This window comes from Balaenoptera acutorostrata, chromosome 20 (assembly GCF_949987535.1).
Source record: "Balaenoptera acutorostrata chromosome 20, mBalAcu1.1, whole genome shotgun sequence".
Classification (NCBI taxonomy): Eukaryota; Metazoa; Chordata; class Mammalia; order Artiodactyla; family Balaenopteridae; genus Balaenoptera; species Balaenoptera acutorostrata.
The window spans coordinates 59336223-59362276 of NC_080083.1; the positions used below are offsets into that span (position 1 = coordinate 59336223).

Here is a 26054-nt window from a genome sequence, read left to right on the forward strand (position 1 = left end):
TGTAATTCTCTACGTGACTTAATGGGGTGGCACTTTTCAAGATTTTTCTGCTTTGATTTTTGGGGACACAGTCTTTTCTTCAGAGCAGGTTTTAGGATTGCCAGAAGTGCGCATAAAAAATAAAAACATCACAATGATTGGGATGTCATGATCTCTTTGGTGTCCCAATTCTTCAAACCATCCTTTTAACAGGAGAACCAGATGAATAAGTCCATAGGCCATTGTCTTTTTAATGCAATGTATATTTATTGTAAACAATAATATACAAAAAAAAGAAAGGAAGAGAAAAAGGAAAGGTAAGTTTCACAGAGAAAACAAAAGGTTTGGGGGGGAAAACAAGCAAAACAAACAAAACACAAACACAAACCAAACCTTACCTAAAGACAAAATATGATTTAAATGCCAGGTTTCTTAAGTTACAGAAATATTTTTTTTAAAAAAAGATCTGCTTTTATACAGAAATGGAAAGATGCCATATTATAAGAGTGCTTTAAGATTTTACTCTACTGACTTCTAAAACTGTTAATATATCTTTTTTTAAATAAAAAAAAAAGTTTGCTGTCTTTTTTAAAAAGCAATCCTCACTCTCCAGCCACAGAATTATTAAGAATTAAGGTCTGTCAGTGGGCTGACCCCCCTCCCCGTTCCTCCCCCTCTCCAAGAGAACACATAGGGGAACATCGATGACACATGCTTGCATTGTTTTGAGTCACAACACACACACACACACACACACACACACAGTTTAGGCAGCCCAAAGATCTGTGGCAGAAAACACTGCAAATGACTCAGTGATACACTACATCTGCAAACTCTCATTTGTACAAAAAGAGAAACAAGTTTCCAGTTTGTTTTCAACAAAACAAGAAAGAGGAAAAAAAAAAAAGGACAGACAAAAAGGCATTTATACAAATCTAGGACAAGGAATCCAAAGAAACTTGCTTTTAATAAAAAAAAAAAAAGATTAAAGAGATAAATAAAAAAAACTGGTTACAGTTAAGGACATAATTTAACAACAGATGACCATACCCTTTGAGGACAGCTCCAACAACCTATTTTAAAGAAGGTAAATTTAAAAAAAAAAAGAAAAAAGGAAGATTTTTTTTTTGTTTTTAATTAAAACCTCTCCTTACAAAATAAATAATTTTAGCACATGGAATGTCTTGAAGTTAACTGCTGGTTTTCAGAGAGGCACAGGTGACAGTGTAAGTGAGAGGATTCTAGCATCTGTGTTCCACATGGGGCCCGGGCAGGCAACCAGGGGGCAGTGTGCTGGGGCACAGTATTGGCTGCTGAAACATTCCCCAAACAGATTTCGTCTCCTTTGCTTGCCTTTTGCTTCTTTCTTAAGGTTGCGGTGAGCGAGCAAACACAGGAGGAAATGCACTAAAAGAGGGCACAAGGATTTTCCAGCAGCATGGTTTTAAGGCTTTAAGGTGTTTTTCTCGTTTAAAAAACATATATATGATAAAGCTTACCAAATGCTTACCAAATCGTCTCTAGACTATTGTTTACTTCCGTATTTGCAAAATAAGGCCTTGATTTTTCTAAGGCAACTCCTCCTTGAATCAGAAAGCCTGAGGAATTAAGCAAAGCTAACCCCCCAAACTGATCATGTAACACAAATCTGTGGCTTCTGTAGGTTAATACAACACACACACTTTTTTTTTTGTCTGTTTGTCTGTAAGAGAAAGCAAATCTGTACAAAAATACTCTGGTTGCAAGAAAAGCTAGGGCACACTGTTCGACTAAGTAGTTTAGCTGTTGGAAAAATAAGAGCATTTAATTTTTTTATCTAAAAATATGTATAAATCCCCTCAAAATGGTAATGAATCATACACAGTACATACTAAAAATATTTAAAATAGAGAATATTCCTCACAGAGGACTTTTTTCTTTAATTACTGCTAAAAAATAATTACAAAGTCCAAACAGGCAGAGAGACTGAGCAAACTGGTCACACGCATCTCCATCATCCTCCACGCTTGCTCTGAAGGTTTGCAGTCCAGTTTCCCGTCGGTTCCGCGGGTCCATCTAGCCAAGAGTGGCCTGGCCACTGATTCGCAACAAGGTGGTAACGCGTTTGGATAGTCAATGCTTCTGTCTTGGAATCTGAGTTCGAGTTGCCTTCAGCGTACATGTCTTTAAAAGTAAGAAAGAAAAAAAAAATGTCCAAAGGAAATTCTGGTTGGTTGCGTTATTTCTTGGGTTCTTTTTATGATCATCACGGCCATCGTCGCTCTGTCTAAGCGCTCCTCAAGGTCTGGTGAGCTGTGTGTAGACGGGCTGTTCCCAGTGCTGGGGGCTGTGGGTCTGCGGGATGGAAGGGACCCCGGAGGTGTCGGCGATGGGGGTGTACATGGGCCGCTGCGCCGGGTTCATGTAGGTGAAGGTGGAGTAGAGGCCGGAGCCCTGGCCCGCCGCATGGCTGTAGTAGGAGCCGGAGTTCTGGTGGTCAGTGTAGTCGTACTGCGAGCGGGTGATGGGCGGGTAGGACGGGCTGTAGTGCGGGAGGCTGAAGGGGCTGTAAGCGATCTGCTGAGGCGAGTGCTGCTGCTGCTCGCTGTAGTGGCTGGGGCTCAGCTGCTCCGTCTTGATGTGCGTTCGCTGGGCCTGGCCCGGCTCGCTGCTCAGCGTGGTCAGCGTGTGCGCCTGCGCGGGCGGCTGCGGGGGCGCCTGCGCGGGCGGCTGGGGGGGCGCCTGCGCGGGCGGCTGCGGGGGCGCCGGCGGGGCCGGCGGGGGCGCCTGCGGGGGCTGCGGCGGCGCCTGCTGCTTGGACATCCACACGTGGCCAGCGCCCGCCGGGGTGGCCGCCGTGCTGCTGATGCCGTAGCTGCCCGTGTAGGTGACCTGGCCGTGCGTGGCCGGCACCCCCGGGTGGCCATTGGGCGGCAGGTACTGGTCGAACTCGTTCACGTCGAAGGTCTCTATGTTGGAGATGACGTCGCTGCTCAGCTCGCCGATGTCCACGTCACGGAAGTCGATGGGGGGCTGTCTGCCCCCCTCTGGCAGCGGGCGCCCCTCTCGCTTCAGGTCAGCCTTGCCCGGCTGCACGTCGGTTTTGGGGGTGGTGGGTGGCGTCGGTGGACCCTGCGATTGCCCTGAGGGCGATAAAAGAGGAAGAAGCAGAGGGCAATCAAGCAGGGCTGTACGGAGGCTTTAGTCTCAGGAACCCTCCTGGGACCCCCTCCCCCCCCTTCGCTAAAGTGTCCCGTATCCGCGGGGGAGGCGCGCTGCGCCCGAGAGAAATCGCTGAATGATTAACTCGCCGGTACACACTCGGCAGTCTCCTCTTATCAGGGGAGGGTCTGAGGCCCGGAGGGTCCGGAAGACCAAATTGCTACTTGTACAAGAGCCCTGTGTGTGCTTTTGGGCTGGGGGAGCGAAGAGAAAAAGGGAGAAGTCCTGTAAAGCTGTAAAGGCATTTTACCCCGCAATAAAAATTACTGTTAGGATGCAGGGATTAGGTTGGGGTGTGTGTGTGTGTGCGCGCGCGTGTGTGTTTTCAGGGGCTTGGCGCAGTGGTTAGTGTGTTTTCCCCCCCAGGGAGCGCCAGGTCCCTAAGCAGAGCCCACTAGGTGGCTGGGGGCCCGGGGGTGTGCCAGACGGGGCGCGGTGTGCCAGGGTGGGGGTTGGTGGCTTGGCCGGGGGTGGGGGGGTGGGGGACGGGGGCGGGGCCGGGAGGAGACTCACCGGAGTGCTCGCCGGGGGAGTGGACCTCGCTCATGCCGGAGGAGGAGTGCGGCGAGTCGGCCTGCAGTGCCTTGAAGATGGCGTTGGGGGAGATGTGCGTCTGCTCCGTGGCCTCCTCGGCCTCCGCCTGGCCGTTCTTCACCGACTTCCTCCGCCGCGGCTGGTACTTGTAATCCGGGTGGTCCTTCTTGTGCTGCACGCGCAGCCGCTCCGCCTCCTCCACGAAGGGCCGCTTCTCGCTCTCATTCAGCAGTCTGGGGGCGGGGTGGGGGGGTGGGTAGCAGACAAAAAGAGAGGGGGGGGGCTCCGTGAAACCGGCTGAGCTGTCAGGTCGGCGGGAGGAGGAGGTGACCCCCACCCCTCGGCTTCTTCAAACACAGCCCCCGTTCCTCCCTCCTCCCTGCTTTCCAGCCACTACCGCAACTCGAAACTTTTCTTTAAAAAAAAAAAAAGTAAAAGAAAAGAAGAAAACAAAAAAATCTCCGTTCTTTTAGTCCGACCTGAGCGGACCCTCCCCGCCCCGCCCCGCCCTCTCCCCTTGTCTCCTCTTTTGGAAACCCTGGAGATGAAAATAGCTTTCCGCGGCTCCCGCTCTCCGGGCCTTTGCTACTGGAGTTATACCCGCCCCCCTTCCGTCCGCAACACCCTTTAAAAACTTTCTGAAAAACCACTTAATCTGCCAGGAGCTCCTCCTGCCCCCCCCCTCCCCACCACTGCACACACACACACTGCACCCACCTATTTCCAGCAGCCTCCCTTCTCCCCCCTCCTTCCTGCCACAGGGCCCTCTAGCCCTCGGCTTCTCCCCCCACCCTGCATCCCATCTCCGTGGGCGAAGGGCTTCACGGGGGAGCGCAGTTCGAGGGAGGGGGAGGCAGACTTCAATTCCTTGGGATTGAACTTCACTGCGGCGGGAGATCCGGCCGGCAGCCCTCTCCCACCGAGTCTCCTGCTGGTGTTTCCCCCCCCCACCCCGCCCCGCCGCCCCTCCCCGCTCCACCTACCCCCTCCCCCTTTTCCCCAAGAGCAATCCAAGAACTTTGTCAAACTCTGAGCCAAGTTACACCTCGTCCCCATTCCTCCCCCTCGCCTCCCCCCCGCCCCACCCCGCCTGCTCCGGGACCGGCAACTCCCTCCTGCTGGGAGGCGGGGCGCGGACAGACGGTCCCGGCCAGCGCCCCCCGCCGCCGCCGCCGCCGCCGCCGCCGCCGCCGCGGAACCCACCCTGCCGCGCCCGCCCTACCTCCAGAGCTTGCCCAGCGTCTTGCTGAGCTCGGCGTTGTGCAGGTGTGGGTACTGGTCGGCGAGCTTTCTGCGCGCCGCCTGCGCCCACACCATGAAGGCGTTCATGGGCCGCTTGACGTGCGGCTTGTTCTTGCTCGAGCCGTTGACGCGCACCGGCATGGGTACCAGCGTCCAGTCGTAGCCCTTGAGCACCTGGCTGACGGCCTCGCGGATGCACACGGGGAACTTGTCCTCCTCGCTCTCCTTCTTCAGGTCCGGCTCGCCCTTGGGAAACGTGTTCTCCTGGGGCCGCGTGTTCTCGGTGTCGGAGCCGGAGCCCGAAGGGCAGGGTGAGCCCGCCGAGTCCTCGGACATGGAGGGGCTGGGGGCGCCGGACAGGCCCTTCTCCTGCTCGTCGGTCATCTTCATGAAGGGGTCCAGGAGATTCATACGCAGGCCCGGGGCAGGGGGCGGGTGGCCGGGAAAGGCGAGAAGCCGCGGCGGCTCGTGGGCTCGAGGCGCGGGCTACTCTCCCCTCGGCTGCCCGGACGCGGGGCGAGCGGCTCCCGGGGAGCCTGGCGCGTCACTCGGCCGCAGCGGCGAGCTTTTAGGAAGGCGCGCGGGGGCCAGCCCGCAGCTGCCCGCTCCAAGTGGGGGAAGGCGAATTGGAGAGGGGGGGGGGAGAAAGAGAGCAAAAAGCGGGGAGCGATTGCACCCCTTCTCTCCTTCTCCTGCAAAGAAAAGTTCCTGGAGTGAAACTGGCAAGTCGCGGCGCCACTCAAGTTCCCAGTCAGTTTCAAGCTCCGCACTCCGCTCTCCAACTCCCAGCCCAGCGGCTCTTTAATAAATACACCCCCTCACCTTAGAGACGTCAGCCAATCACAGCACGGCATTTCAGGTTTCAGGGCTTGGCAGGCAGCTGATTGGGTCCACTTTGGGGGGGAGGAGGATTGTGGCGCTGGGCAGGGTGATGAGAGGGGAGGGGCGGAGCGGGGAGGGGAGCGCAGCCGCTGGTCCGCTGGTGGGGGGTTGGGGGGGGTGGGGTGCTGCGGGGAAGGCGGGGGACCCGGGACGTCCAAGTGTGTAAGTTTGCCGTGCTCTGGTAATGTCAGAATTCGGTGCCGTCTCCGCGCGAATCTTTGCGCGCACGCGTGTGTGTCTGTGTGTGTGTGTGTGTGTGTGTGTAGACTAGGATCGCTCCCCACCCCCAAGCATTTCTGTTCGCTGTTTTCTCCGCGGTCCCGGGGACTTAGTCGGAGTTTGCCGTATTCGAAAAGCTGTCGCTCCTGACTTAAATCATAGCCCAGTTTCCGCGCCTGGAGCCGGCCTCCGCCGAAAGCGCTTAGAAATTGTCTTGCGAAGCAAAAGTTTTGGTGACTCAACGCCCGCCGTTCCTCGGTAATAATGCATATAAGTAGATTTAACGTGCTCTGGTTCGCCGGGGCTGGTGCGGCTGGTCGGGATTCGGCTGCGCTCCTGCAAAGGGAATCAATGAAAACCACAGCGAGGTCCCCGCTCAGGCTGGCGGCCGCGGCGACGCCGCAGCCCCGCGCTCGCGGGAGCCGTCCCGCGCGCCTCACCGACCTTGAACTCTGACAAGTCCTTCTCCAGCCGCCCCCTCCCCAGCCCCCCACCCCGCCGACCCTCCTCCGTGACAGGGCGACTGCTCGGAGGTTCTGCTTTTCACTTCTGGTCGAATCAGAACGCCAGCAGAGTTGCCCCTGGAAAGAGTTTGCATACTGCTCTGGCTTTGAGAAGTCGAACTTTGCGAGTGTGGCTGTCCTGGGCCGCGAGGCTGAGGCCGGTGCCTTGGTTTGAAAAGGCCAAACCAATGGGCACCACTGCAGACAAAACACTCCACTTTGGTGGAGTCGTGCTGCTTGCCTGCTTTCGCCCTTTTTTTTTTTTTTTTTTTAACAAAACACCTGGAGCGGTGAAGTGCCTGTCGTCCTGACTTTAGTCGGGTCCTTTCTGACTTGCAGACGTTCGGGAGCTCTGGGGAGGGGGCTGGGGGTGTCTCTGATGTATTTCAAGTGTGATTTGAGCACAGGCTTTGTGTTTACACGAACTGCTTACAGCTTGGTTGGCTCTGTTCTGGGAGAGAAGAAAAATCTTAGTCGTCTGCGGGTTACATATCTCCAGAATCACAAATAAACGCACAACTGTGGAAAATTCAATTTTAAACGTTCCCCCCACTCCTTTCTGGCTCTCGCCAATGTTCGCCTCCGAATTAAATTATTGTTAGTGTCCATCGGCCCGCATCATAGCAAAGACTTCTTATTTCTAATTTGCAAATTGCGGACACTATTGCAAGGTTTCAAAGAATGTTTTCCTTGAAGAATTTTTTAAAATCTCGTTTTAAAAGAACGTCTTTCTGAAGAAGTCAACATTTGTTACAGGAAATGGAACTCTTCAGAAGGTAGTCAGCTACAAACCTGTTAAACAATATTTACTTTTTAAACGAATGTAACTCACAAGTGGATGTCTTTAGTACCCTGTAGCTTGTTTACCCGTTTGAGAGACATCATACAATAGCCTTGTATTCATGGCTCCGTGAATACGCTCGGAAAGTATAAGAACAACTTCGTCCTTTCTTAGGAGAAAAAAATCCCGGTTAGTATGGACTGATTTCTGTATCCTAGGGAGGGGACAGTTGTTAGTATAACTGTGCCTTCGCAGACACCTGACCCAGGAGGGGACTCAGAGGCCAGAACCTCAGGCAGAAGTTTTAACCAGGCCGTCTGTATTTAGTCGCATTTTATTGTAATTCCCATGTTTACTGGCATAAAGGCAGTGAAGACGACTGTGACTTTTAAGATATTTTGGAAGATTTCACTAAATATTTGTCAAGATAAATACGTACACATAATATATTTTTAGTACAATTATGTAATAGAAGATACGTAATATATCGCATTTTAAATCGTAAGTTACCGGGGTGTATCCCTTTTCTGTTCGTTTGATGCCAGCATTTTTGTATCTTTTTGAAAACCTATGGTAAACAATCAGTTGACTTTAAAAACGGACTGCAATTTTTAGCTGTATCCAGAGGGGGCGCCAAAAGCCCAGAAACTGTCTAACACAGAAACTGCGGAAAACTTAGATGGTGGTGGAGGTGGGGTGGTGTGCTCCATTCAGTCAGGACTGCGTGTTGCTGCTGAGATTTATCTCGGCAGAAATTCCTACTCGATATTCCCTCCCGTGCGGATCCACCTCTGGGCATCCCAGTTAGGGGAACTGGGAGGTGTGTGTCTATAGGGCACGGGGCAAAAAAAAAAAAAAGCGTTCGAGATGCCTGACGTTTCTGTTCTGCACAGAACGGGGACACCGAGACCACAATGACCCCGGGCTCCCAGGTGCCAAGCGTTGCCCTCTGCTCGGCGTGCCGGGACCAGGCCAATTCTGACCCGTGGGCACCGTCCATTAGCCAGTGGGGGCGATCCTGCCTTTCTGCAAGCGCTCGGGTGCCAACTCCTCCACCTCTCTGCCGGGGCTCTTCCGCGTCGCCCTTGACCTCCCTAACCTGCCCAGGGAAGAACGCTCGCAGTCCCCGACCGGAGCACCTGAGTCAGAGAGAACCCGAGGGAAAGAAACCCGTTTCACAATGTTCCGCTTATAGATCGGGAAACTGAGGCTGTCGGCCCAGTTTCAGCCAGAGCGCTCTGCCTGGGAGCTAAACAGTCTAGTGGGGCTGAGGGAGGAAAAGGACGCAGATCAAGAAAAGGGGCAGGCGATGGACCGCACTCCACGGATCCCGAGTCGCGCGCTTGGGTCCCGCTCCGCAGCCAGCGCCGCGAGGTCTGCCGCCGGGAGCGGAGCCTTGGAGGTGCGAGCGGATCCCAAGGGGAACCTCGGGAAACCGAGGTCTGGGATACCTCCCCCCCACCCCCACCCCCGCTTCTCTCCTCGGCGTCGGGGGCCGGCGCCGGGCTCAATTTCCCCAGCCCGGGCGGCCGATCTCCCTCCGCGTCTACGCGGGAGCCCAGGCAGGAGCCCAGGGGTGCTGGCGCTGAGCAAGTTTCCCTGGCTCGGGGGAGAGGGGGGGGCGCTGGCGCAAACACCGTGGGTCTGGGGGGGGGGTTTCCGTCTCGGATGGGGGTGGACGGTGTGGGCGGATGGGTTCCCTTTGCCTGGGGAATTAAGGACCACGACCTCCCTCTACAAAATTCCTTAGCAAAAGTGGGGACTGTGTCTAAATCCGTTTTCTGCGGGGAGGCAAGTCCTGGAGGAAATTGGTCGGGGTGAAAGCAGCAGCGTCTCCCAAAGATCTCAGCCCCGGGCAACGTTTTCTACATAAGTGCCCAGGACGAGGGATGCCCCTTCTCTGCGCCAGTTCCCCTGGCCTGGTTCCCTTGAGGTCAAAGACCCCAGTCCCTGGCGGGACCCTCAGGTCCTCTGGCCCTCCCTCCGCTGCCAACCGCTCCTCGGTAATTAGCACTCTTCACTGGGCGTGGATCCTGTCTGCCTGTCGCTCTGCACGCCCGACACCAGTTCTCTTTGAAAAGGAGCGGCAGGTAAGCTTGTCCCAGGACAAGCGTTGGGCCGGACGGCAACAGCAAGAGGAAAGAGGAAAGTCCCAGGTCGCTTCGTTAGGTACGCAATAAATATCTGTTAACCGGCCAAATAAATGTGATCTTTGGACATCGCAGGCCTCCAGACCTCCCAGCAACACGTTCCATAAACGCATGTGACTGTACGTTTCTCCATGCAAATTTCTCCCCAAACGGGCGCCCTATTCTGGGAGATTAACCGACCAGCGTCACCCAAGACTATATATAATTCCAGCGCCCCTAAAACTGCAGGCCGAGAGGGGCATTTCACTTTTCTTCCCCTCTCTGTTTTCGAAGAGAAAAGGGGGTGAGCTGGACGGGAGGAGGTGTCGGGGGAAGGAGGCACGAGCCGTCAGTGTGCTCCCCGGTGACCCGGCCGGGCCTGGGGCAGCGGCGGCCGCCACCCCGCGCGGCGCCCCGGGGGCGCGGACCCGAGCCAAAGCAAGAGCCTGGAGGAGCTGGCCAGTCCAGGGCTGGCCGGCTATCCGAGGGGGAACGGAGGGGTGGGAGTGGGGGAGTCCCTGTCCCAAAGGGGCTTGGCTTCCAAAGGGAGCGTGCTCTCTTTTTTTAACCTTACTTTTTCGAAAATATCTGTTTTTAGTCAAGGTACAAGGGAGCCGCGCGTCATTCGGATTGCCTCCACGCATCCCTAGGACGGCCTGCGGGAAATTTCCTGGGCCAAGTGTTTTTTGCTTTTTGTTTTTTTGTTTTTCCGTCCCTCCACAATTTTCCTCTTTTAAAAACCTCTCAGGCATTTTCAGCTGAAGGTGCTTTTGCCTTGATGTTTCAAAACCACAAATAAAATAAGCGCTCGACGCAGCGGTGCCTCGGTTGCCGAGGGCGCTCACTTCAGCCCCCAGGAGTTTCCTCTGTAGATCAGATTCTCACCTGCCTCCCCTCGGGTCCCCTTTCGGTTCAGGGTGTGTTCGGTCCCAGGGAAGGAACCGACAGAAAAGAGCTGAGATTCTCAGGAGTTTTGTGCCGATTCCCCAAAGGGACGGCGGGTTCTAGAGCGAGGACTTAACCTCAGCCTGAGGCGACTCTAACAGCCGCTCCCTCTAAGATGTCCTCAAGGGTGGGCGATTATTTCGGATCTTTATGAATCTGGGAAATGTTTCCATCCAACTACGAAACGTGAGAAATGGTGTTACTGAACAATCACGCAGGTAACTGTCAGAATTAAAGACAACTTATCTTGTGTCTTTCTCGCAGTCCTTTTCTATCCCCGGGGCAGAGCGCATCGCCCGGGTTTCTGGCACCTCTACGTTCTCAGGGCCAAGCCGGGCATCCTTCCTGCCGAGACTTGGGCCCCGCTTCGGAGCGGCGTGAGCGAGGCTCAAGGGCAGAGAGCGCAGCTGGGTCGCCTGCCCTCCGGTCCGAGCTCAGGCGGCAGCGGTAGCGCGTTCTGCCCCGAGGGCCCCGGGAAGGCCAAGGCCATGAGGTCAGTCCCCAACTTTCGAGTTTCCCCGGAGTGAAGTCTTAAAGCGGAGGGTTCTCAGAGCGGTGACGTCGCAAAAACTGTAGAGGGTAGGCGGACCAAGAGCCTGGTTAAAGAGCCATGGGGATTCTCCAAGTGGGGGCCACAGGGAACCCGGGGGACCCGCTGGGCTTCCTGCCTTGTCATTGTTTATTTCAAATTAATTTCTTGGTCCGCGTCAATGTCTGCAAGCCTGCAGGAAAGACAGGCAGCGTGATTACCTGATTCCCTCCCGGGGTTGTTTCAAGGGAGAAGCAAGGGGTGTCTCTTGTTCTCTCCCAGCTTCCAATAGGCAGATGAGGCATTTTGAGAAAGCAGGTTCTTTCTTTTCGTTTCCTTTTTCTTTTTTTTTTTTCTTCTCTCCGTGACATTTTCCTCCCAAGGCCCTTTCACTGATGTAAAAGGAGTAAGTAAACTCTTAAATGCCCCCCCCCTGCCCGCCCTTTTTGACAAGCGTGAGATTTGGCCTGGCATAGATGAGAAGAACAGGGGTTTTGTTGTGTTGATGCTGTCATGGTTGTTTTTTGTATCCTCGCCTTTACATCGTTAAGACCCAGAAAACTCTCACAGTGTCCATGTCTCCATCTTTAGGACAACACGTGTGTACTTCCAATGGGAAGGTGCAGATTGCTTCTGTCTCACTGAGTTCTTGGGCTGGAAACTGCTGCTCCCCCAGTTTCCTGGTGGGAGGAAACATGAGAGAAGGCCCAACAGCCTGGACGAGGCAGGAGTGGTGGCAGAAACGACTTCCCTCCCCAGTGCCCCTAAAGCTCACAAAACTGCCAGCTTCGGTTGACAGACGAGGACTGTCCTTTTAGTCTCACCTGCCTTCATAACCACGTGCAACGCAGCGACAAATAGCAGTTCTCCGTATAATTTAAGGGTAGGGTCACTAGAGATTCGGACCTCAGGGCATTTATTATTCTTCAAAAGGGACAGGTAGTCTTAGAGAGCCCTAAACGGAGGCACCTTTTCCTTAAATACTCCCTTTCTGGGAGCAGTGGCGACGTCTCACAGGTTGGGAGGTTGTCCTCAGAAAAGTGGTGTCTGATGGAAGGAGGATTCTATCTCCACTAGGAAAGGAAGGTAGGGTGGGTAGTCTTGGCTCACATGCTCTATCCTGGCTTTCAACCCCTGCCTCCAGGGTCTGCTCCCCCCCTCCCAGGGGCCTGGCCTGGGAAGGAGCCCCGAATCCAGCTGTTGTTTGAACCTCAACTGTCCTAAACGCATGAGGTATCATGGGCAGCAAACCAGGTGCCTCTGGTGTTTGCAGATTTCCAAGGTGTGGGTGACCCCGGACGGCTGTGCGGGGACGGGCTGCATAGGTCTGAGTGTTGCCTCCAGGACCCCAGATGGTGGGGTACAGTTCTGGGTGGAGTAAGTACAGTGCAGTGGGGACATCTTGTTCTCTCCATTCCCATACCCTTTCCGGTCATTCTTTCCCTTGTCATCTCTGCCCCAGAGAGCCCAACCTTAGTCATCCTCAGCTCCCACATAAATCAGTTCAGTGGACATTGCTTGATGGCCTGCTATGTGCCTGAACATCCAAAGGGGACAAGATTGGGTCCCTGCTGTTGTTGTCTCCTCGTCTGGTTTCCATCAGAATTCAGCCTCTGAATTCCACCCATTCCCTGCTTTGTCCTCTGGGCGCACTATGTTCTGAGATCTGCTCTCTCTGCCTCTGCCATGGTTTCCCCTCTTCCTGCCCTGAAAGAATGCATGGGTCACAGAGAGCTACTTCCCATCCTTGCTGCTCCATCAAAGTGCTGAGGGAGAAGTGGTTCTGAGCTCCTGGCTCACTGTCCGATTCCTTTCCATCTCCTCCCTCTTGCCCCCAGAGCTCACCTCTCTCCTTCTGTCCCCGCTGATCCTGTTCTGCCCTGTGCCTCAGCCATCATTTTCCCCGCCCCGCCCCCCCTTTCTTGGTCCAAGCCCAGAAATGCCTTGTAGTGTGGGGTATACGCTTCACTCTCTCTTTGGAGGACATCTGCCAACCAGCACAGTGGTGATGACAGTTTCCAGATGATTTTCCAGGAGCAAAGAAATCTTCTGAGGGAGGAGAGGGTGGCATTGGCCAAACGCTGAGTGGGCTGAACATTGTGGTTCTGGAGAGGCCCAGGAAGGTGGGGTTTTGTGAGGCTCCAAGATTTCTTTTTCCCCTTTCGATTCTGCCTAAAGCAAAAGTCACTAATTGCTTTTTATTTTCCTGGCACGGAGGAGGCTCTCTTGATTCTGACTCTCCTCCAGGAGCTTAGATCTGAGGAAAGCGGGGTTTCAGAGTGATATTGGTGGAGGTGTTTGCCTCCAAGCTCACTTCCTCAGCTCAGCAAGGTCTGAGACCTGCTTTAGCCAAGTCTTGGGTTAGTATCAGCCAAGAGGACCGGACAGGTTAGGCAGAGGATGGCAAGAACGGTCACCGACCCCTTCCTTTGTCCCCAGGCTTCGCCAGCCCACTTCTGCCAAGGGCACTTTGATTTTCAGTCAAACAAACCAGGAAGTGAGGGTGAGGCTGCATTTGAGACTTAAGAATGGGTTCAGAGAAAAGACCAGGTTCTCTTTTGATTCTAAGAAATCCCAAGCAAAGCTTCCTTGGAATTTCCTTAGAAAGAATTATTGATTTGCCTTCATTTGCTCATTCCTGAGAGTAGTCCTAATTCCTCAGGTCTTTTCCATGTTTTTTGGTTGTTCCTCAATGACTCATGTATTGAACCGGCCCAGCCTTCCTGGATTTATGTACTGGCTTATCCCTCATCTTCAGGAGTTTCCTTTCTCATGGACTGGGGAGCCTTCCTTACGCTTGCCGGCAGCACACCTCTCCCTTTTCAGGGAAAGGTGTCTCTCTCAGATAAAAGCTGCCCTCATCTACTGTTCTCTTGGGAAAGATGTGAGCCTTATTCAGACTATGGAGTAAATGACTATATACTTAGTATATTCTTGGTCTCAGAGGTAGCCAGACGTTAACAGGAGATAGAGATCCGAGGTCTTCACAGATCTAACCCCTCTGTGAAGACTTGAGGTCTCCCCAGGAATGGATATTTGCTCTTATCTCTCTGTTTTTATAACATTTTGTTCATGCCTCTTTGTGTTGTCATTTATCCTTTGTGTGGATATGCTTACCGTTAAACTGTGATCTCCTTGAGGACAAGTACAGAGCGTTATTCTCTTTGTATCCCCAGTCTATATGCCACAAAGACTCTGCCGAATAAAGATTCATTTAGAGAATGAATGACCAAAACTTAGCCACAGCAATGAATATCTAATGGTAGATTTCTGCTAGTCACGTGGTGGGATACCTTGGCTGGTCGGATGAGATATCTTTATAGCTCCCCTCCAAAATGTGTCCCGTAGACGGCTGCCTATGCCACTCACAAGGAAGTCTGTCCTTGTTCTGGAATCCTCTTTTAAATTTCCTACCCTCTGACTTCTTCCTATAGGAAAGAGTGTTGGAGACATGCCTTTGGAGAATTTTTGGAGTGATGGATGTAAAGCTTTTAGATTACAATCTTTGTACATTTCTGGCCTGGATTTACAGGTTCTGAGAAAACAAACCACAAACTGAAATCATTATTAACATATCAGAACCTCTAAAACCCCCAGACCTTGCTACCCAAATATACAAGGATAATAAATATTTTTCTCTTCCTGGTTTTCTTGCTTGCTTTTCTAAGCATGAGGTACAGTCCTTTCATGGATGAGCCTCGCGCGCGGTGTGGCTGCCTGTGGAATGAATGGTGGGCGGGGAGAGTGGGGAAGGGGGGTGGTCCAGAGCAGAGCAGACAGTTATGACCTGGCTTTCCTCTGCAGCTCCCCTAAGAAAGGCATTTTCTTTCCTCTGCCAAGGGCGCTGCTGTTTGTTTGGAGAAGGAGGGCTGTGGGTATGGAATTAGGGGTGTCATGTGGGCTGCACATGTGGCTGGAGCTACCTGAAATCTGCAGGCTAATCAGTCCCAGGAGCCCCAGAAGCACAAATCCCTCCCCTACTCCTCTTTGGGGGCTGGGGGGATTTAAAGGGAAAGAGAGAATGAAAGTGTGTGTAACGTGGTTGTACGATGTCTAGGGACTTGGGGGACTCTTGCGGTAATGTTTGGACCTAACACCCTACATCCTCTCCAACCAAAGGCACTTGAAAAACAAAATCACCCATCTCCACCCCTGCCCCTCTCCAAACGGTGACTAACTTGGAGGAAGAAGAAGGGGAGAAGGAGAGGTAGAGGGCAAGGAGAAACAGGAGGAGGAGAGAAACTGGAGCTTTGGGAACTATTGCACTGGCTTGAGGGTGGGGTGGGGCGGGGTGGGAGGAGTTAATTTCAACATGTATTTATTTAGCTATTAAGTGTCAAAGTGTCACGGCTCTTTGCTCTTCCTGGGTGAAACTTGGTGCCACACGGGTGGGGTGATGCAGTGAGGGGTCGAGGATGGGCATTCTCTTCCAGCCAGTGGGCGCCACCCCGGGTAGGAAATGTGGGGTTCCCGGCTTAGGGAAGAGAAGCCTCCAGTCTGTTTAGAGCCTGTATTCTCCCTACTCAGTGCACTGTGTCCATTTCCATCCACACTGTGATTTCCATCACTCCGACCCACAAAACCAGCACCTACCCGGACTCACCCATCGTAGCTCTACGCGGTTCCCTCCGAACGCCCATTCACACGCTGCGGAATCACTCGCTCCGGGGCAGGAATCCTGGGGGTTCACACTCTATCCCCTCTCTCTTTTTCTCCCACGCGCACGTGTACATGCGCACACACGCGCACACGCACATCACTCTAAAGAATCGGCTCTTGTGCCTTCTCACTTGTTACTGAAAAATAATTTCACCGCTAATGAATACTCCTTGCGGCTGCTTCCTGCTTCTGCTTTTGAAGTGCCCTTACATCCACTCATCAGCTGTATTCCCCGGACATGTTTAGGACGCTGTGAGGGGAAGAAATTATTCTCCCTGCTTTTTCGTGTTCAGAAACAGAAGCCCTGAAAAGAGCCTGTGGCATGCTCAAGGTCACGCAGTTAAGGGGAGAGGCAGGTCCCTGGATCCCGTGTTGCCAGGGTCGCATCTGCCTCCCCTGGCGTGTCCCACACACGCAGAGTGCCACACACCGCTGTTTCCACGGAACTCTGGCTCCCAAGCCCGCAGGCCGCCTCATCCAAGCAGACCGCTCCCCCACATTCTCACTGTTCCCCCGGAGATCTCCTTGGACTCTGGCTCTTTTCTGGGTCACGCGGAGAGACGGGGGGCTCTACCCTTTTGTGAAATGTGTCTCTGATCTTATCTCCTCCCTTCTCCCCTAGTCAGGGTTTGGCCACCTTTGTCTCACAGGAGCAGAGGACAAAGTGTGACTTGAACCTTGCACATCTGACCTGTCTTTCCTCCTCTTCATTTCCTTTTCAGGAGAACCTCTCTGGGTTTGCAGAAGTGGTGCCTTGGTTGACATCGTTTCACAGCCATCATTTCACTCTGAGGTGTGTTGGGATTTCTTTCTTCTCTGGGTTGGGTGGCAGCTTTTTTACATCTTGATCCAGGCTTGTCCAGGTTTTCAAAATCATTTTATTCAACATAGCAGAAATGGGAGGTCACTGTCCCCCTAATCCTGGAGAAGTCCTCACCATTCTGGAAGGCAGGGCCTTGTGTCATCACCCTGTCCCTTTTTGCTCCATTGGGTCATTTATTAATAAGAGGAAGTGTTTGCAGAGCCCTTACCATGTGCTTGGCAATCTGCTAAGGGCTTTACCTGGATATGTCACCTGTATCCCCCCAAGAAAACCTTTCATGGTACTTCTTCCTTTCCCCCATTTAATAGATGAGAAAGATAAGGTTTAGAATGGTTAAGTCACTTGTCCAAACTTTTACAGCTCTAAGGGCAAAGGGCTAAAAACCCACACTAACAGCAACAGTGAAACAAGAAAACAGTAGCCACCAACGCTTGGATGCTTATTGTGTAAAAACTCAGAAGACCAGATGGGCTATGCCATTGTCATCTCTCTTCTCCAGTGGGGGAAATTTTACCCATAGCCTTGTTTCTTTTTGGCCTTGCCTTATTTCCTTTGGACTCTGTGTTTTATGAGGCAACCCAGATTTGGGGACAAAAGTTCCCAAACAAGGCTGTCAGTGGAAGAGAAGGGCTTGGGAGGGAAGAGGGGCTGCTGGGATTTCTGACTCTCAAGTGGCTGTCTTGCGTTTTGCATTAAGTCATGGCTGATTCAGTAACCTGGTGATCTCACTTCCCATTGGTACTCGCTGTTTGCCTTATAGCCATTCTCCCCTCCTGCCCAGACCCTGGAGAAGGACAGTGTAGGAGAAGAACGCATTCTTTCGGGGAGGAATCAAGATTAGAATCCTCTGGTTCAAACTTGGTCTGTATGAGAAGACATTTCATTTGTACAGCAAAGATTGATGTTTGAGACTTGATGGTGTACAGCACGTGGGGAGAGGGTTGTGATGCTGGTTTAAGGAAAGAGGAAGCTGATGCTCCAAAGAGGGGGGCGGGCAGATGCTGCGGAGACTTGGAGCTCAGATTCCCTGATGGTGTCCTTTCCACCGTTCTCTAGCGTTTTCTCTATGGAGGAGCCAGATTAGAATTCAACTGGGCTCAATCTTCATTTTTGGCAATCATTCCGGTATAATTGTTTGGAAAAAAGGAAAGGTGGGTAAAGGTGATTGCACAGGACTATCTCCAGAGAGTATACAGAAAGGGGCAGAAGACCTCAAGAGAAGAACAAAGATCAGTTATTTTAGTAGCACATTTTATTTATTTATTTTTAAAAACATTTATCTATTTATCTATTTATCTATTTATTTATTCATATGGCTGCGCCGGGTTTCAGTTGCAGCAGGCGGGATCTAGTTCCCTGACCAGGGATCGAACCCCGACCCCCTTAACCGCTGGACCACCAGAGAAGTCCCTAGTAGCACATTTTATTGATGTTTCCTGAGCTCAGATCCTTCTCAGGGGAGCCAGGGAGTCTAGTGGGGATGAGAACAATGACAGATTCAAACATTAGGACTCTGGCCTCTGGGAAGCATCCAGTACATTCTAACGATGACACAGAGCCCTTTAAAAAAGCATCGCACATTCACTCCCCAAACATTTCACAAATGTCTAAGAGAGGCCTGGCTTGTGCTACACAACTACCCAAATGGACCAACTCAAGGCAACTTCATTTCTTAATCCATCATGTCAGGCTGTGCTGCTCTCTTAGCTGAAGCCCTTGCCCGTCCAGCCTTTCGCAAAGAACTGCCGCTTTGGGGACCTGATTTTTTAAAAAAAGCAACACATCCGTGCCACATAACTGGACACTGCCCTCTGCCTTCCCCGCGTGTGTCGGACACTCGTCATAGTCTTTTTCTAGTCTGTGGCCACAGGGGTTTCCATGGATGGTATAAAGTGCTTTGTGTATTGGAAACTGTGAATAAAAAGGTAGGGGGGAAGAAAAAAAAAAGACTAGCCCTCAAGCTCACCCAAACCCTAAACCTCAGACTCTTGGAAGGAACCAGTGGTGTAAAACTGTCCCAGACTGCAAACATACCGTCAGCAGGGAGCCGTTTCCGAAGAGACTGGTGTTTCTGCCACTATGGAGGCCTGGGCTGGCCCGTTCACACCGAGGAGTTGAGATCCTTTTTTAAGTTTCTGAAAGCAAGATGCCCTCTTCCTGCCACAACCCTCACCCCGCCCCCCAACCCCTCCAGCCCCGCCCCAAACCTCCCTGCCTCCCCAGAGGATGGCCCTCTCCTCCAGGGGCTCCTGGCTGCCCCCAGCAAGAGCTGACACCAGCCTGCCCTTGGTAGCACTCACCGTTCCTGCCAGCCCTTATCTGGGAGAGTAGAAGCCCTACCTTTCAGATTCCCCACAGTTTCTAAAAGAAGGTATTGTTATTTTCTCAAAACTGCCCAGGTTAGGAACAAAGGCAGACTCTGGATCTTCTTTGAGCAGGAGTGAGTTGAATTGGCATTCCTTTAAAATGGCTTGTTATTACAGCCGATTTCTGCTAACAATTACCTGACAATATAGAAAGGGATCTGACTCCTTTAGGGTCCTGTTGGGTTTTGCCTTTTCTCTTTTTCTTTTCGTGGAGTCTTAAAAAAAAATGCATACTCGCAGCTTAGACGGGCCTAGTGTATTTTCATCCATGACGTCTGGGGAGATCTTACTGACAAATAACTATTTTACACAGATGTGCGTGCGTGGCTATGTGTCTGTGTGTCTGTGTATGCGCGTTCTCCGAGAAAAGAAAATAGGGATAATTTCTTTCTTTTTATAATCAAGTTGTCGCTTCTTGAGAACAGGATGGTAGAAGAAAAAAAAAAAGAAAGGAGTGAGGTGCTGAATTTTGGAAACAGAGAGAGAGTGTGATAAGGGATGGTTTGCTTCACAAGCGGGTTTAGCATTTTTTATCTGATTTGAGCAAATGCCTTGAAGGTAATTGGTGCTCAACAAATATTTGTTGAAGGGAATTGCACCTGCTATGCTTGATATGTTTAAGTGAAAGGAAGTCCAGATTGTGTGCTGGAATTGGTTAGGTAGGAGAAAAAATGTTTCACTGACGATTTGGGAGATAGGAGAGTTCTGAAGATTCTAATGCAACAGAGCTTGAGGGGATGGTCAGCATATTTGGTTAAACCTAAAAACTAACTTTTGCCAACACAATGCAACCTCCATATACCTTTCCGTTAATAATCCTAAACCCAGGGTTCCTTAGACCAAAAATGTGACCTCTGTGTTCCTGTAAGTATGTTGTGTGACCTTTTGAGAAACACTTTGCTTCTCAAGGAGCCTGTTTTCTCCTGTTAAAAATGAGAAGTTGCCTTGTCTGAGTTTCCATTGATATTTAAGCAGCGTTGCCTCAGGCTTACTAGGGACTTTGACCTCTGAGATAAGAGCTGGATTTAAAAAGCCGATCCAAACAAGCACCTGGCATTATGAGCATTGTTATTCCATTAGATCTATTTGTTTGATAGAGAAGCTTGGGGTGGAATTGGTGGGTGCCCTAAATGCCCTCGCCTGGTGAGAGGTAAGATACTCCATAAATATCTCTTGCAGCCCAACCAACCTCCCAACTCAGTAGACAACTAAACAGAAAATTCCGTGAATACCAGGAGATTGGGTTGTTTGGGGATGGATGGAAGCTCTCTTGAGACTTCCGACTGATACTAGCCCTTTCAGAGGCAATACGTGTCTAGAGGGGGTCAAGTCCCTGTAAGACTCTTTGTAATATGAGCCTCATCCCAAACGCTCAGAATCCTTTTTGATGAGGATGGATTTGATCTCAGATAGAGGGTTGTGTTTGTTTGTCTCAACCAAAACCAACGTGTCACCTTCCCCTCTCACCCCTTTGTTCCCACCTTCCCGGCTGCCTCTGGCGTGGCCCACACATTGATTTTCATTTTCAACACTTAGAGCCTGACTTAGTGATCTAAGATCACTGACTCAGAAAATGGGAAAGGTCAGTCTGACTAACACCTCACCCAGCGTCCTGGGATTAGCATCCAAAACAAACAGATCGGAGATGGCCTGTAGGCTCCCAAGAGATGATTCCCATGTGTGAGACAGCCTGGGAGAAACGGATGGCGTTTCTCAAGCTCACTGATGTCACTCAAGTTCATGATCCAGGGCTTCACCTTATTGAGGTTGGGGGTTGGGATCCTACTGGAAGAACGGAAAAACTGGGCTGGTGGATTAAAAAAAAAAAAAAAAAGGAGGGGGAGGGAGAGGAGTTCTTCCTGCTAATCAAAGGAGAAACCAAATAAAATGAAGCAAGTCCAAGAAAAACACAACGCTGTTGTTTTGGGGGCATAAGATGCTGGCTCGGAGGCTTCATTGAGTAATCCAAGTCACACCCTTTCTCTGTGGGACTGAAGGAATGTTGGCTGTTTCTCTGAGGCAGGTGGGAGGTGGGTAGACAGGTCTATGGAGATGAGAATTTCTTGGAGCCAGAGCTCTCTGAACATCTCGTGGCCTTGTAGCTGGGAGGCTGGGACACAAAGAAGCAGGAATGTGACGCTGAATTAGAGCCAGGGAGAAGCGACCATGGTCAGAGATGAGGGGGAGCAGAAAAAGGTAGAAGAAAACTAGGAAGCAGCAGGGGAAATGACCTTGTTCCTTTCTGTTCTCATCTGAACAGGGCTCCTATGTCCTCAAGAGCCCCTTGGCTCCCTTTCACAAAACCATAGGGCGGCTACCCAGGGAGAGGTAGCGTGTCTGGGTCTGGGGTGCGACGGGAAGCAGGAAGTACCAGTCATTTCACAAGAAGGCTTGACAGTGGAGAGAGAGCCAGCAAAAACTGGCAGACCCCCAAGGTGGGGGAAGAACGTCTGGCCCGGCCTGAAGAACATTTGGCTTCACATAGTTCTGTGAGTATGTTAAAAAAAAAAAAGCAGTCCACGAAGTTGTTCTGCCAGCCCACCTAAAGCATCACTTTCTCCCGCCCGTCCTTGATTGTTTCTCTACGAGGCCATGTCAGCTGCTGGCGGTGAACTTCCACGGCCCAAGGAAGGATTAATGTGCCCAGATGACTTGTCAGGAGAGTCCTTCCCAAAGCAAGTTCTTAAATATAATTCTCATAAATGTGTGTAGGCTCCTGATGGACACTGCTACCTCATTTCATCCCTCCTCCCCCCACCCCCCCCACTCCTTCTCCTTCTCTTTAGATTTTAGCAAGAACCCTTGTATGGTTGTAGACACAGCTCTGGAGTTGCTTGTGACTCTACTTTGGGGAGAGTTTCACGGTTTGATCAGTTGGTGGTCCCTTTCATTCTGAACATGTCCATCTGTTCTGTGAACCTTTGTCTCTCTCCTGGGCTGGGCATCTCTTAGCCAAACTCTAACTTTTCTTCTTCAACTACTAATGGCAGAGACTCAGAAGATGCCCCTTCTTTTTCATCTGATGCAAAATGTATCAGATTCATCAACAGTGTCCTATCTTGGTGCATCTGAAACTGCACTCTTTGAGAAAGACAATGTCATTAGCATGCTTTCAATTGTTTCCAAAACGCTTGTTCTCCAAGGATTTGTTTCAGTTCTCGAGTCTCTGGACTTATGCAAATGGGCGTTATTCCTTATCTAACGCACAGCAGTACTCTGGATTCAGAACTCATAAATTCTCTCTTTTTTTGTTGTTTTTTTGTTTTTTGTTTGATTGACTTGCTCTGTGACTTTAGAAAAGCTATACCACATCTCTGGGCTTCAGTTGCATCTCTCACTCAAAGGCAGTTCTTCATCAAAAGTTAGCATGCACTCACTCTTCTTTTGCCTTTCCCAAGGCCAGAAGACTGACCTTAGCAATCTCTGACATGCTCCCTTATGGAGGAATCTGGTTAGAGTTGTGTGTGAAGGAGCTTAGAAGGAGGGAAGGGTTGGAAACTGTCAAGAGCTTTTTGGCCTGAAAGATGGCAATCCGTTTGCTTAAGGAATCCCATGCCTTCCCCTAGAAACAGAGAAGAGCTAATCATTTGTGGGGCATGAGCCTCAGAACTCTCAGGGTTTCAAATTTGTATGGCAGCCGCCACGGAAAATATCTTTGGGCTTAACAGATGAGAGATGAGTCCGCCTGGAAATATTTCCACGATGTAAATAGCCATGTTTACAGCAGGGCATATGGACAGAGTTTAGATTTGATAAATTTCCATCACTTAAAAAAAGAAAAAAAGGTGATCCAGCCAATAAAAGATATACCTTAACAAGTGCTGGTGTCTGAATTCTATTTGTCTGATACAGCATGGCCTTACCCAACTACGGCATTTTAACGTTCTCTGGTTCCTCTTACAACCGTACTATCCAGTTTTCTGAATTTAAAATCTGAGCACTCAAAGCAGTGCTTTGCAGAAAGGTCTTTGCCAGCTAGACAGAAAACAGCTCTCCAGGGGACCCTGGGTTTGGGGGGGCGGGTAGCATCCCTAGTGCTCCGGCAATAGTAATGGCCTCAATTGTTAAAAGAATGGAGTATAGGAATCCAGGGCAATGAGAAGGACTTATTGTTGGCTATGTTCTCATCTATAACTGGGTGCTGATTGGGGACCCTTTCTAAAAATACTACTGCTGCTAATACTAATCCTTGAATTAGTCATTGAAAAGCCACAGTGAGTAAAAACTTTGTACTAAATATGCCATGCTCACGATGGCTCCTTTTACAAGGGCACCACAAGGTAGAGGACCTGGATGTCCAGCCTGATTCTCTGCAATGGGAGGCAACACTAGGGCCCCTCTCACGAGGCCACGTGAGCATCTGAGCTAGCGGATGTCATGTGGAAGTGTTCCTGGAGTCTAATAAATGCTCAGCCTAGGTTCATTGGGTGAGCTCTCTGCCCATCACAAATTGAAGGCAAACTGAGGCTCAGAGCAAGACAATAACACATCCAGGTTCACACAGCTGGTAAGTGGAAGGGTTGAGATCAGAAACCAGATCTGTGTATAACAGTAACCCAGGCTCTTCTCCCTTCTGAAAGAGGAAGGCCAGAAGCCCTGGAGATCACCTTGAAGAACCACAGAGTACTGATTTCCCGTGTCATAGGTTTCCCATGAAAAGTCTCTTGAAAAAAGTGGCTTGGAGAAGAGGGTAGGAATACAAGAGCCATGCAGGAGAAGGGCAATAACTTAAAAATATGTCTCATGGGTTGTTACTGGGTGATTCTTTCAAATTTTCTGGATATTTGAGATTTTCATAATAGAATGTAGGGGAAAATAGGGTGCATTGGAAGCAAGATGAGCTTTGTGCAGAGGGCAAAAGGGCCTTTGCCCAGCAATACAAACTGTAATCTCAGCATTTTCTAGAGGCAAGAAAGAACAGCAGTGACCTGGGGCTCTGAGCACCTTTTCTGGGGGCTCAGCTCCTGAGAGTTGCTTGGCCTGATTCAGAAGACATCTGCCCAAGTGGGTAGATAGGTTCTAAGGAACAAAAAGCCTCTTTTCCCAGAACCTTGCTGCTCTCCGCATTACATAATGTAGAGTTATGTGCCTGCTGTGAGGTTGGCAGGAACCTGAACATGATATGTTGACAATACATGGAGTCTTGCATGCAAACTTTGTTTATATGCTGGGCCCTCCCTCTGAGTCTGGGGGCAGGTAACTGGCTGCACCGCCTCCATCAGAGCCAGGAAGAGTCGGTATTTTATGAACGATCATGTTTATTTTGCTAACTATGTTGGCCATTGTGAGTTTGGTTAAAGCAAAGCCCTGTAAAGGGATGGAGAAAGCATCCTTTGATAGAGAGGCAACTGCGTTTCCATATGCATCTTCCTTGTCAGATGGCATCCCTATCCATGAAGGAGGGCCCACCTACGTCAGAAAGGAGACTAGAGCTCTCTTTTGAGGCTTTAACTCATTGCTTAGATGTTTTGTTTTTATGCCGATTGAAATATTTAACCAAGTTTTCTGTCAAAGTTGGCTGCTGGCGTCGGAGAACGGAGAAGTGGAATTCCGTCCTTGAAGGAATAGCAGAAAGATGCAGTCCAATCTCTCACTTCCAAGCCATCGGATCTGAGTGGGAAAAGAGATCAGCCCTTCTGAAGAAGCCTTCCCCATCCCAGCCAAGAGGGAGTTCGGGCCTCAGGTCGGAGCAGGTACCCATGAAGCAGCCAAATGTTTGCAAAACAAGCAGCAGAATGAAGAGACTCAGTCTCCAGAGACATCCCAAGGTTGCGACAGTCTTGGGAGGGGCGATGGGAGCCAGGGCCAGGAGGCAGACCTGCCTGGGAAGAGCATGGTCCCCTCCGCTCACCGCCTGGGATGCCGTGTGCCGAGCAAGGAAGGGCTAACTGGCTGGGATAATTGTCCAGTGTTTATATTTGAAAAGGGATACTACACTTCCAGGATAATTCCCTCCAGCCTCCTCTTGGGCTAAGATTTCCAATTGGTCTAGAATCTTGAAGAGAAATCAGGGGCTGATTACCTGGCTGAGTGGGGTGCAATCACACCTTTCAATACTAATTATCTGCTCCTTGAGCTCAATGACATTGAGCGTCCGGGCTCTGGCTGGGGCCAGCCTTGCTCAGTGGTTTGCATCACTGGCTTAAGACAATGATTTGAACAGACAAAGTGCCCGCACGATGCCTTGATAAGCAGGAAATGAACGCTTGTTTGCAAATAAGATTGGGAAATGTGATCGGCTTCTTGTTCTGCATCAGTCTTTGGGTAACTAGCCTGATAGTACTCATGTAGAAATAATATGTTAGAAGACACGGAGAAAGGGAGCCTTTTTGTATGACCCTCCCCTGAAACTTTCTGTACCCGAAGCCAGGCAGAAGTAAATGAAATTGTTGTTTTGTGCGCTTTTTATCCCCCTGAAACTATTCTAGCTTGAATGTTTCTTTGTGGGGATTTGGGGAAACGGGTAACGATTTGATATGAAACTTTTTCAGCGTTGGGCCTTATTCACGTACATGTCTTTTCCTAGATGCCTGTTTCTGTTCTCAGCCTTCTGTGACCACTTCCCCCAGGAAGCCTTCCTTTGCTGAATAGAATAAAATGTTTATTTCTACTTGGATGCAGCTACGTCAAGTCTCCTTAGTGTTACATAAACAGCTTTGGCGTGGGATTATTTGAGGGGTGTATTACTCTGTAACTGAAGTGCATTATGAGGGTCTGGAAGCTCATGGAGGTTTAAGATGTGGGTTGGGTGAAGGGAGAGAGATTATGGGCCAGTTACCCATTGGAGCTGCCTGCGTTGGTGTCCATTTTAATGTATCATTTCTCATGAAGGAGTATTGGGCGCAAAGAATAGATGTTCACGGTCTTTAATCTTTGGGGAATGTTACTTTCAAATCTTGGCCTCTTGATCCTAAGTTAGAGAAGTCTAGTGTTATGGGTTGAATTGGGTCCTCCTAAAAGATGTGGAAGCCCTAAGCCCTGGTACCTCAGAATCTGGCCTTACTTGGAAATAGGGTCATTGCAGATGTAATTAGTTAAGATGATGTCACACTGGAGTAGGGTGGGCCTGAGATCCTATAGGACTGGTGTCCTTTTAAAAAGGGGAAATTTGGACACAGACATATATATACAAAAGGAAGATACAGGGAGGAGAAAGCAGAGGATTGGACTGATGCATCTGTCAGCCGCGGAACACCAGAGGCTACAGAGGCTGGGCGAATGACATGGAGCACACCCTTTCCTAGTGCATTCAGGGGGACCAT

At 50.6% G+C, this 26054-nt stretch overlaps 1 protein-coding gene and 1 long non-coding RNA gene across 2 annotated transcripts; one reads left to right on the top strand and one right to left on the bottom strand.

The window, feature by feature from the left end:
• Positions 1-233: 233 nt before the first annotated feature.
• On the bottom strand, positions 234-5736 carry SOX9 (SRY-box transcription factor 9). Its single transcript, XM_057536898.1, has 3 exons — positions 4937-5736; positions 3694-3947; positions 234-3101 (listed from the first exon to the last, which is right to left on the bottom strand). The coding sequence occupies exons 1-3, from the start codon at positions 5365-5367 to the stop codon at positions 2257-2259; spliced, it is 1530 nt and encodes a 509-aa protein (XP_057392881.1). The 5' UTR covers positions 5368-5736; the 3' UTR covers positions 234-2256.
• A 232-nt stretch (positions 5737-5968) lies between these two features.
• Positions 5969-25372, top strand: LOC130705950 (uncharacterized). The gene is made up of 3 exons (XR_009006348.1): positions 5969-6000; positions 16326-16396; positions 24307-25372. It is a non-coding gene; the product is annotated as an uncharacterized LOC130705950 (long non-coding RNA).
• The last annotated feature ends 682 nt before the right edge of the window (positions 25373-26054 follow it).